Source organism: Haliotis rubra, unplaced genomic scaffold (assembly GCF_003918875.1).
Source record: "Haliotis rubra isolate DU_JTF1 unplaced genomic scaffold, ASM391887v1 Scf146, whole genome shotgun sequence".
NCBI lineage: Eukaryota > Metazoa > Mollusca > Gastropoda > Lepetellida > Haliotidae > Haliotis > Haliotis rubra.
In genome coordinates this window covers 679,435-692,296 of record NW_025765403.1, presented here as the reverse complement: position 1 = coordinate 692,296, position 12,862 = coordinate 679,435, and the positions used below count along the sequence as shown (strand labels likewise).

General features: G+C 38.7%; 1 protein-coding gene across 1 annotated transcript in view; it reads left to right on the top strand.

Annotated features, from left to right (window-relative positions):
• The window catches only part of LOC124269627 (neuroligin-4, X-linked-like), a 143,497-nt gene extending 130,997 nt beyond the window's left edge, over positions 1-12,500 (top strand). The window contains 3 exon segments of the mRNA XM_046704663.1: positions 7,519-7,634; positions 10,820-10,902; positions 10,905-12,500. Coding sequence (XP_046560619.1) covers positions 7,519-7,634; positions 10,820-10,902; positions 10,905-11,771 — 1,066 coding nt within the window. The 3' untranslated portion in view covers positions 11,772-12,500.
• The last annotated feature ends 362 nt before the right edge of the window (positions 12,501-12,862 follow it).

Sequence of the window (12,862 nt, the reverse complement as noted above, 5' to 3'; positions counted from 1 at the left end):
TACAGTTTTACATACCAGACATAAAATGCAAAGGTTTGGAAGATTTTAGATTAATAGATTACATCGATTTTGCAGTAAGAAACCTACATTTTTCTTAAATCATTTCTCTCTGAAACACGGACAGGATGCGATTATGTCATCTTTGTGAGAAGTCAATATATTTTAGCAATATGATAGTTGAAACTGCATATGCAACTACATTTTTCTCGAAACATAAAAGAATATATTGTATACAAAATGTATGAATGCCTGACAGAATGGGAACATGCATGCACTCATATTGTACCTACGGCTGTAATATTAACGACAAAGCAACACTAAAGTTAAAGAAATCAAAATGTTTATTCCAGAAGAAGTCAAATACAAGACAGTGTAGAGGTCTAGTGTTAATCAGTTCACATTGTGACTTGAGTTCGATGGCACCACAAATTTCATCAGGATTCCACAGCGGGCATCGACCAAACGACCTCTAGCGGTGACCCTGCAATTAATTTCCTTCCGGGTCAACACCTTCTGCTCGAGGAACATGGCGAATTGCCACGCGTAAAAAGAAATACCAGCCACCATCACGATGTAATAAAATAGTGTCTTGCTGATGGCCCTTTTGATCGGTTGTTGTTCGTCCGCTATCTACGTATTGATACAGCGTTGCCATGGAAACAGACACGAACACTGTTTATCATGTTTACGGAATCTCATTTTTTACCCCTTTGTTGCCATCTTAGCAAGTCTGACATGTTTATTTGCATATTTGCAACAAATGCAAATAGTATCCAATGACGCCTAATGTTTTGGATGTCTGTAGGTGACATATGGAAAGCAACGCATTCTAGTTGATACAGCGGCGCTATAAATTAGGAGACTTTGGAGGAGATTTCTTACCCGAAATACACTTTCCTTGTATTAGAATTATGTCCTAAGACTTCCTTCTCTCATAAGCTACACGAATTTCAAGATTTTGTCACTTTTATGGGGATATTTAAGGTGACATTGTATGTTTTACACTTGAGAATGAATAGTTTCAACGCTTGCCTATGTTTCAGCGGTTTAAGGTGGCCTTTGCTCCGATAGGCACCCTGTGCTGATAATATTTGTCATTCCTGCACATGTGTTGTATATGCCCATTAATATCGGAATAGGGAGGAAGGCTGTGTGACGTGATTGGTTGACGTCAAGAGTATACCAATGTTATTAACCTCAAGTTTGCTGGGATCAGACCGTATCATTCAAATTCCTGGTATATTGATAACAGTTGAGGTTGAGGTGTCTGTGACAGACATCCTGGACCACAAGTAGAGTAGGTGTATTCTTTGTGTTAATGCCCATCCCAGAATCGAACCAGGATGTTTGGTATAACCGGGTTTTATTTCACTCAGATCGATTGCACTGTTTGCTTAGTCGACCGTTGTAATGGATGTGTCTAGTAAGAGATCAAATGCTACAGCAGAGATTGCTAGAAACCCAATCAAGCGAGAGATGACTTACGACACACACTTTATGGAGGGGTCGTTTCAGTCTCTCAGCTGACTAGCATCTAGTCTCAGAAATGAACATGTTTTTCAGAAGAAAAAACTAATAACATTAATTAATTATGTGTAATAAAAAGAGGCTCGGAGACTCTTTTGATTTCCTTGACTCCAGCAATGATCAGGGTTAGAGTTGGTCTTCAGCAGCCCATGAGAGATCGGGTTCTAAGGTTCGCTGACTTAGTTGATGCACGTCACCGTGTCTAAACTGCGTTGGTCGCTGTCCATGATGTAAATCACTGGACTGTCTGGTCCAGACTCGATTATTTACAGACCGCCATCATATTGCGCGAATATTGTCAATTGCAGCGTTAAGCAACAAACATATTAAACACAAGTAATCTAAATTTGGCAAACATCAACTTGTATTAGATTACTTGTTGCGGGTTCTGTATAGCAGACTAGTTCTATAGCAATTTAGGGTGAGTGAGTAAGTTAACATTTATCGTCACCTCGGAAATATTTCAGCCATAGAGAACAATTAATTTTATACTTAGTAATTAATGGTAAATTGTAAAAAACCTGTCAACGAAGGACAGTAAAATAACTAAATTATCACAGATTCGAATTTAAAACTAGTAATTAAATCTAAAACAGTTTAACTATAGATGACAATACAAGGTAAAAACAGGCTATAAATATTGCCAACAACTGAAGGTAGATCACAATACTAGGGACCATGGGGACTTACAGTACATTTGCTTCCTGTATGAACCCTAGCTGGATATTGCTAAAAGCGGCGTCAACCTAAGCTCACTCACTCACTCCATGAGGGTCAGTTCAGTAAGTAAACTGAGGTTTAAATAAGTCCCTTTGTAGTATGGTTAATGGTAAACACTGGCACTATGAAAAATATATGGTGGTGCGCCATTTGTTCCATGTGTATATATGGAAGAGTGTGACAGTTAAGGTGAATTCATCCTGAAAATCAAATGTTCATTTGCCTCCAACTGGAATATATCTGGCAACGTATGTATTTTTCAAAATGCAAACTTCCTAATCATGATTAGCTGGAACATTATATGTTGCTACCTCTGTTGACAATCATATTTATCACAATAAGATAAAAGCATCCTTTAGTATTTCATTTGTAAAGACTCATTCCTTGCCATCATCAGCAATAATCAATATACATTAGAATGGCATCTGACTGTGGACTACGGGTATCGATTACAGAACAGACTTTGTGATGGAAGTTAACTGGCCCAGTTCTGCTTTATCCTAATAGATACATAGCTACAGCGTTAAGTGACTACAAACTGCACAGACTGTAATCGTCCTTTTCTTGTAGAAGGTAGTTATCCGACGATTTCACTCCCGAATGGAACTAGGTTAGCTGTCTTACAGGATTTAAGAGATCTATTTTATCTCCCGGTCCCTGATTGTGTTGAGATGCAGTTGCTGGAATGGACGACTCTGTATACATACGCCGCACCTTTACTTTGACCTTAATTCATGCTAGGTCTGTTTTAAGTTTGTATCATTCTAGACCTTATTTGTTCCCAAGCCAATATGTCATATACCTGCTTATTATATCCCACCCGCCGTATCACTATACGAGAGGATATAGCAATCAGTCTGTCCGTCCGTCTGTAATACTTTCTTGTCCGGAACATATCTCTGAAACAAACATGAACTCATCCACGAAACCTTGCACACAGACGGTACAGGTTGTCAGGAAGTGCTTTTTGCTGGTAAGGGATTTGTAGATTTTCCCGTTCCCATGGCAAAATGTTTGACTTTGACTCTGTTAATAGTAGTGTCCTTGTTCAGATCCTATTAAAACTAATATGTACTCATTCACATACTTTGCACACAGGTTGATCAAGTTGTCAAATGGTGCGTTTTGATGTTTGGGGATTTTTAGAAAAAAACAACACAATTTCCTGTTACCATGGCAACAAGATTGACTTTGACTCAGTTGATAGAGATGTGTTGTTGGTCTTTTCTCCAAAACTACCAGCATTTCTTCAACTTATCACCGTCAATATCTCACAAAACAAACTTCAGATATGAGAACACTCATAGACAATATCTACCTCTGCGTCAGCATACCTTCCAAACTGACACTCTACAGACTTTTGGTCTGCCCACAAGACTGTCTGGATGGTTATTCACCAGTTAAAGGTAACCTAAGGAACATAAAGGAAGTGTTTTGTGAAAACATTTATTTTCATATAACCTGCAAATATAGGATTCCATGTTTCAGGTGAAAGACGAGCTTCGTAACATACTATGTCATAGGGCATCCACCATTTCTGACATGTACGTGATCATCTTAACGTGACATACAGATCAAAGTTCCTTATCCCTATTCCATTTTTCCAATAGCTCAATAACCTGTACACAGGCAGATTGATAGATATACTTCCATGAAGTTGGACATATGACTCTTGTAGGTCTTGATTACTACCTCTATCAAATATGTGGGAGACGGGGGGATTTGTGATCTCTTGATGACTCTTGTCAACCCTGTTTCAGATGGAAGGGGCACATCTGTCCAGTTTATTAGGCACTACATATCACTCGAAACCAGTTCACGAACATACACAAGTGAAAGGTGCTGCAATGGCCACCGACTGTAAGAGAATAAACAACAGCCATATGAAACCGCGGGTGTTCTTTGACTTCTAGTGGATGGTACATATGCATGCAAGTTTCTTAGTAAATGCTTTCAAAACAGGCTAATTGGAATATTCACATCGGTGTCTTTTCGACCATTTGTTGACCTTCCACATTTGTGATCACACACGCCTTATGTTAACCCTCTTTGCACCCGATTGATTGGTTGCCGTAACCCTTGCACGGATATGTCTAACCTAGCCGTGCCAAAGGTCCCTGAAGCCAGCAGTGTGGCTGTTAATGCTGTAAACATAATACATAATATCATTGACAAATACGCTGCCTCCTGGCTTGACTCGACAATGTCTGTACCGTGTCCTTCAGTCTGACATTTCGGATAGGGATAACGGCTAATGCACAGAAACAGTTTGATTTATATCATTTTTTCTCCTGCGTTGAGAACCATTATTATGTGTTCGATATTCCTCTCTGATCGGGAAATGAGTCTGCGTAATTATCTCTCGTCAGTTTTCAGAGTAGATTTATGTTTTTGAACGGGGCTGTGAAGATCGAAACCTTTCAAAAGTTCTTCCCTTTATTGTCCTGTTGTATAATTGTTTCTGAAGCCTGTTTTTCGGACAGGCGGGGTACACAGATGAATCCCTTGAAAGACGTCAAATTGCAAGTTTCTATTTTGCAGTTACAGAGGTGATACACACAGGATCTTAAAAAAAATCAGTTAGAACTTCGAAAAACATTGCTCGTATACTTCTGCAAACCTTAAATATATAAGGGAGTCAACTTTTGTTCTTTTTCCTTTGTTCTCTTGCTGTCTTGAATTTCTATGTCATTTCCTGTTCTGTGATTAACGTCCAGGGCCTTCACTTTTCACAGAATGTCTTTTGTGAGTGAGTGAGTTAATATTTAACGTCACTTCGGCAATATCTCAGCCATATCGTGACGAAAACGATGGACAGTAAAAATACTAGAGTATCACAGATATGAACCTAAAACTAGCATGTAAAACTAAAAGATTTTAATTCTGCTACCTGCATGGACCCTAGCTGGATTTACACCATCCCTTCAGCCGCTGGCGATGGTAGGAAGATTTAGACGAAATTAAAATCACAAAACTACTACGATTAAAAGTATGGTTGAGCGAAATTAACATGGAAAGTGTTTGGAACGAAGGTCTTTTGTTTTCTAGCCCATGGACGTTGTCGTTTTAAGCGAATTGTGTGTGGTTGTGTTCACATTATCAACATAAACTTCACCATTACTGTGAGGACCTATGCTATTTCGATTATGCTACGTGCTCCATCCATAGATAGGACTATATATATGAATGTGAATTGCAAAAATATAACTTATTACTTGTATTAAATATACCAAATAATAACGATATGCAATACACAATACACAAACAAAATGGAAGTCTATTGAACTGTACACGCCCAGTAATATATACTAACCAGCAAAAGAAATGCAAGTTTCGAAAAAAATGAAACCTCATGAAGGTAAGCGTTCATGTTTATGGAACGTCCATGGTAAAGTGACGTAATGATCCTAGATGAGATGATGTCATGCAATTTGACGTCCATACGAAACATTCGCACCAACACACCAGCAGTGCAGCAAAACCATAATTTTAGCACGTGCATCGGCGGTTCTGTATGAAAAGCATGCATTTCACTCTGAGGTATCCTTTATAATGGTTTGTGTCTAAAAACTGTTCAGTACTGACGCTAGGAGGTGTACGCGCCACACAAACGATGCCTAGACTAACGACTGAGCAGAGGGGGAATGGCCATTGGAAAGTTGCACGGAGGTAGTTCACAAACCGCTGTAGCTAGACAATTGGGCTGTCATCTTACTTCCATTACACGACTTGCCCAAACCGGGGTTGCTGCTGATCGTCCCCGTACCGGACGGCAACGAGTGACAACTCATGCACAAGATCGGTTCATCCGGGTCACTCATCTAAGGAACCGAACTCCAGCAGCAACAATAAGCCACGTTGCACGGCCTGTGTGCAAGCTCAAGGTGGCTATACGCGCTACTAAAGAGACTTGTCACTTTTGGCGTTCAGGGGTATCTCCATTTGACGGACTGTGATCAATTTGAACTTATTGCAATTCGATGTCTACAACAACTTTTAGCTGTTAAATTGACAGTGTTTTCTATAGAATAAATGATTAGACATAATTGTGGTTGTCTTCTATTCAAAACTTGATAAAAAGCCAGACTTGCGTTTCTTTTGCTGTTCAGTATATTATACTTTACTAGTTTCTTTTCTTTATTTTCTTTTTAATTTTTCTATTCATCTATAAATGTCTTTAGGAGGAGGGATGTTGTTTGCAAATAATCTTGTAATGTAGTGTTTGTTTGGATATGATCATACACATCAACTCGTGCAACACACAATGAGAGTGAGTGAGTTAAGAATTTAAGTCACATCGGCGATATTTCAGCCATATCGTGACTGAATCACACCTGTCAACGAAGGACAATAAAACAACTAGACTATCACAGATATAAATTCAAAACTAGTAATTAAATCTAACCTACATTTAACTATAAATGACAATACAACTTAAGAACAGGCTATAGATTGCCAACAACTGAAGTTGATCACCATACTAGGGACCATGGGGATTTACAGTACATTTGCTTCCAGCATGGCCCCCATCTGGCTTTACACCAGCCCTTCAGATGTTGGTAATTTTTGACAATCTATCCATAAATTAAAATAACACATATGCTACAATTAAAAAAGTAGTACGTTTAATTTACTATAATTGTTTTGGGACTTACGTACCCTCACAGAAGGATAATAATTTTACAGTACTTAAACCCTTCGAGGATACAGCCACTAACAATATCAGTTGTTAGTTTAGAGTACTCATCATAAAACATTTATCTATTTACATAGCTGTAATCAAAATTTATCTAACAACTCTATTTCTTTTAAAAGTCAATGATTTAATGATGATTAACATTAGTAAAAAGGTTCTTAACTGTTTTGACATTGAAATATTTATCCCCTGTGATGGAAAAATCAATGCAGCCAAGCAGGGCTTGACCGTGATACACACAATGATAACTACAACGGCATAATTATAGAAACCTAGATTTAGAAGCCTAGATTGTCAAACTCTAGCACTGTACGTGCCTCCAGACTGACATGTACTCATTGCGTGCCTTTCGTAGTAAAGTACACACATCTTTATACAAACATATTGTTGTGTTCCTTTAAGAATGTCCACTAAATGGCAAAAATCATGAAGGTGTGCTAGAGTCACCGTAAATTTGCCATTTTGACATCTCTTGATTTTTTTATGAAGTGAGTCCCCCTTCTTGTCCAGCAGATGTATATATGTCTCGTCATGATGTATAACTCACTTGTAATTATATCTATTTTATGTTTCAGCAACCCCAATGAGCCTCGCAACCAGACATCCGTTCACGGCGGTCGTGTACGTAACCGTTTCGTAAACATCGATTGGCCAAAATTTGAGCTTGGTGATCAAAATTACCTCCAAATAGGTGGGTTCGACATTAACGAAGGAAGCGACCAGGGTTAGCATAATTAAAGTCTATTTTGATTGATCTTAACATAGTATTGGACCCAGTTGTACTAATCGATTACGCATGGGTTTCGCATAGGCCCTGTTTTGCATGGGGAGGATTTGAATTGTGTGAACAGTTCTTTAAGATCAGTGTATCTGTCATTAAGGTATTCCCATCTCCCTTTGGATGAAATGTTTCTGTCACTGTAGCACCTTCACAAGTAAGTACGATTGTGTGTCCCTCTTAGAGAGGTGTAGTGAAATTGTAGGGTATTTTCAAGGCTTTTGAATTATCAAATGTGATTATTTAAGGATTTTCCTTCATGAACACAAGATAAATTCTCTACAGGCTTGTATCATCTATATATCATAATTTAGCTCATCATCAGAAACTAAACAAATCAGTAAAAATACGCTGTCACAATGACCGATTGTGAAGCTGTTTTTCAATGTTATTATTTGTTACGTTTTCTGGAAATAAATTCATATGCATTTCATTAGACATATACAATTTGCACACGCATTAGCGACATGGTCATGCTCGTTTGTAGTAGGATTGCATTTCTGTTTTAGTTTTCTCAAAGAACAAATAAAATGGAATCTATTCACGTGTAAAATAACTGAACATGTGGTAATGTAACGGTATATATCAGATCGCAATAACATCTATTATGTCAATTAAATGTTCCTTATATATTTATATAGTTCAGCTGACAGACATATTGATTAATTATTTCCTTGTCTCTAATTCAATCTATTCTAAGCATATAGTTTGAAATTATTGTATCTGATGAGTTTATATATTCGTGTTGAAGTATGACAGTGAGCGTTTGTGAGTTTATCTACTACCATCCTGGTAATGTCTTAGTTCAGGCACAATCTTTCACAGTCGAAGTCAGTTATTACCACCGTTGCCATAATATTTGTTATTAGACACATTAATAACGGTGATGAGAAGATATTAACAAGCAATCGATCTGCCCTTTAACTATAACTCATTGGAAATGTTTCTCGGGTAAATCTTGTCATTGTGTTTTTCAGAATTACGAGCGTAAAGCTGATTAAATTTGTTCCGATTTTCCCGAGGTACATTTTCTGTTTCATTTACCGATTGTTCAAGACCTTGTTTAGCATTTCCGAGTTTGAGAATGTTGCAATAACAATAACATTAATTTATCACCATCTGTCAACCTAATGATGATGAAGGTAAATACGAAATACGTGTCTCTGAAGTACAACGATGTATAAGGTCAATAAAAATCATTCACTAGGAACCATTTGGCTATAAAAATACATGGTCACATAGTTCAGAGAGTGGGAGAGGATGTGTACAGGCTGCGGGACATGAGAAGGGATGGGAGTTGAATAGGGTTGAATGTTTCCTAACTAAATGTTCTGGGGCCTGCTAAAGAGATTCATATGATACAGGAGAGTTTGGACGGTCGAGTCGTCTAAGGCACCACAATTCGTTTTGAAAGTTGCGTCCCGCGGGTACGCCTGCAGTCTATGATCGTTGGATCGAAAAAGGTTCGAGTCAATTATGTGTCCAGATCTATCAACACATATCCTTGTTCGTGGGTATCACCAAGGCGGTAAACGTGGAACAGAACAGAACTTCATTGCTTTTCAAGCCGTAAGACAACGGCATATGAAGATCACAATGATGATATAAATTTTGGTGTAAACAGGGCTGGTAGACATATAAGACATATAACGTCCTCATAATAAATAGCAGTACATAGTACTTCCTTTTACACAGAGAACTTTCATCTAAATTTTCACCTAACTTTTATAATTCACTTTCCTAGTGACTTTTACCTGAACATGACAGTGTTACAAAAAATACAAAGTTTTCGTAGTTGACCAACTTTTTCATTTTGAAACAATTTAACAATGTTAACAGAGTTTGGTCTTTTGCTAAAGTAAGGTTTAATAAATAGGAATACCTGCATCACTGTTGGATTCCCTCTCACACACCGTGATGTGACTGGAACGCTGTTCAAAGCGGTGTTAATCCAACTCAACATAGAACAAATAACTACAATAGTGTCTCAGTTCAACTTTGTCGAAATAAGGACAAACTGCCTTCAGTCAGTATCAGTATCTATGACTATCCGCTTTAAGATGATATCCGTGTAGGTGCAGGTCAAACAATCAATCCAGAAATCTCAAACATGATTGACACCCATTCGTCATATTCTTGCGGTACCATTTTTTCAAAGAAATATAAAGCAGTGGTGGCAACATTCTAAGGTGATATGAGTTCTCAGAATTCCTATGCATCCTAGTTTTATACAACTAAGGTATCTCTGACTGGTAGGCGTGATTGAGGCAAATGTATTCGGTGTTCTAAGGCGCCGTCATCTGTGCAAAGTTACGTCTCATCAGCAATCCAGACGTGATTTGCGTTTAGATTCCCGCATCTCTCTGAATATGTTTGTGTCACTGTAAGATTGTCAAATTGGTGTCAACCCGTTCTGTCGCTAAATGTGAAGTAGAAAACAGTTTTGATATACCACTGATATGTCAGGAATTGGAATTTACACGCACACACAAACACAAAACTTGCCTTGAGTGATCAGCGTGACCTACAATTGTTCCGATATATTCTTCAAAACCGCCTCAGTTTATTGATAATGTAAGTTTGAAAGAGATCATAACTAGTGTACTGGATAGAACCGAAATGTAATCAATATGTGAAACTGCTTTCACTGATGTATTGTAAAAGAAAGGCGTGCGTCAACGTACTGTCAACTTAACCAGTGTGTTAATGGACTAATGTGTTTCTTGACAAAATGTTGACGTAATGGAAAAAAAACATCAAATGAAAACTGTAAGCATACCCTCCCGTATCCATTTTCTAAGATGCCATCTTTCCATTAATTAAAAACAATTGTGCAAGTTAATGTTCAAAGTTTATGCCAGGAGCCCTGTTTAATTATCTGAGATATCTGTTTTAGGATTGTCTGTTTGCCGTGTTTCTCTTCCTAGTTCTGCTTTCGGATAGTGTTCCCAAAGTGACTTCTCTCCACTTTCGAGCGGTTTTGAGTGAATAGCGTTGGTTGACGTGATGTAGAAGTTAGTCCACTAGTTCCCTAACATGCGTGATACTAGAACCAAGCTTGCTTTGTATCCCCCTTGACTGTATGCCATTTGTTCCAGCGCGTCGGCCAACAGTTCGGCATCACTATCGAGCTCAGAAGTTAGCCCTATGGCTTGATCTCATACCAAATATCAGCAAACCAACAAAAGCGGCACAGATCCAACTCAACACCTTCTGGAGGACTCCAACAACATGTCTACTTTTGACGAATTCCCGCGTTTGGTCCCACCATTCAATAAGGTGTTCCCATCTCCACCACCGATGCCGCCGATCTCGCCAACCTGGGGACCGCCCAACGATGGCACCTGGTCAACTACAAGTTACTACAACGGATATACAGATGAGGATCCAGATAACATTCACACAAGAGTGCGTCATGGTTCCACTGAATCCGCCACAGTGCTCCACAGCACTCCAGATGGCGTTACTGCTGTTCCTGCCACAGCTGGACAGCCAGATCCTTCTCACAGCTCCGTCCCTTTAAGCATTACCGTTGCAGTTGGATGTTCACTTTTGTTTCTTAACATTCTGATATTTGCTGGAGTGTTTTATCAAAGGGAACGAATAAAAAAGTTAAAAAGGCAGCAAGAGCAAGAAGAGGAAGAACAGGAGGAAGTAAAACTGGCCCGGAAATTAGAAAAGACAGTGCGAAACGCCACGGGTCCTGAGACTGTAAGTCTCATGTCAAATCCTTCTAATCATCAATCTCCTGCCAAAAATGCTCATCCACAACCAAGCCCACAGAATAACCAGAAAACAGCAATAGCATCCAAACCACCACCGCCCCCAGGGTCGGGCTACACGTACACAGCCATCCCCACACAGTCGACATCACCTATGCACCGCAATGCCATGCCTCATGGACACCCAATACCAATGAACACCTTCGGCAAAGGAAAGACTCCAGACCACCTGCAAAGGTCTGAAAATGATGGTCACATTTATAAAAAGATAAATAAACCAAATTCGAGGGATATGAATGACTCGAACAATGCCATTACTATAGTTTAGTGATCGTGTAGATATAAGAACATAAAGCAATTGACTGGACACGTGTCAAAAGACACAGGCCAGTGGCTGGCCTCAAGTGTGATTGACAAGGATGAATGGGCGTCGTATGTGTCAGCCAGCGGAATTGTTTTGAGATTATTCGTTAGGGACAATGCCAGGGAAGGGTGTGGCTGGTCCGATGGTTTGTTGGAACAGGTGCTAATTTCTATAAAGAGGCGAGAGCATGCAAATTCGTGTGACAATCACAAACAAAGGACAGGACATCATTAATTCCATTTACACCTGAAAATGCCCAAACCGTTTCCCTTTCAACACAAAGAGGCATTTATGTGAAACGTCCCAATTGTAACATGTAACATGCACCCAAATAGATATGTTCCCTGTAGGTAAATGTGCCATGATGGGTTTGTTCTTTACCCAACCACTATATTACCGATTCCATACTGTTACCTACAAACCATCAGAATTATCAGTGGAAAAGCTATCTCATTCTGTTCAGATACGTCTGATTCTGCATTCCCAAAGGAACACAATATATCATCATATTTAGTATTTACACAGTAAAATATCACAGGAAGGTTGCAATAATTGCAACAAACACCATCACGTAACATGGTTTTGCTGTTTTAATTATATGCTTCCCATCAAACGTTTAGACTCACTAGTGTAAATATAGCCACTTACTTCAGGCAACTGTTCTAACTAAATTTTGCAAAATATTCCATACTGTTAAAAGGTTCTGTTGTATTGTAAAACAAATTCGTAACGTTGTAAAGATTATTGTCATGAGTTCAGAAAATGGTAAAACATTGGCGAATTCTTAACAAAACTTTGCACCAAAACGCAACTGTTCACGTACACGATATTTGCACACGTATGTTTAGCAATTTGATGCATGATCCTTGTGCAATTCATCTGCATAAGGCTTGTAGTTGGTTCCCCCAAGTTAGTGGAGAAATCAATTTTCGACGCAACCATATATATATATACATAACATACAGTGAGTGTTTTAAGTGAGTCTAAACTTTTGATGGGAAGTATATTTGCAATTTAGTCATTTTGTATTTCCATAAGAACTGAAAACGTTATTT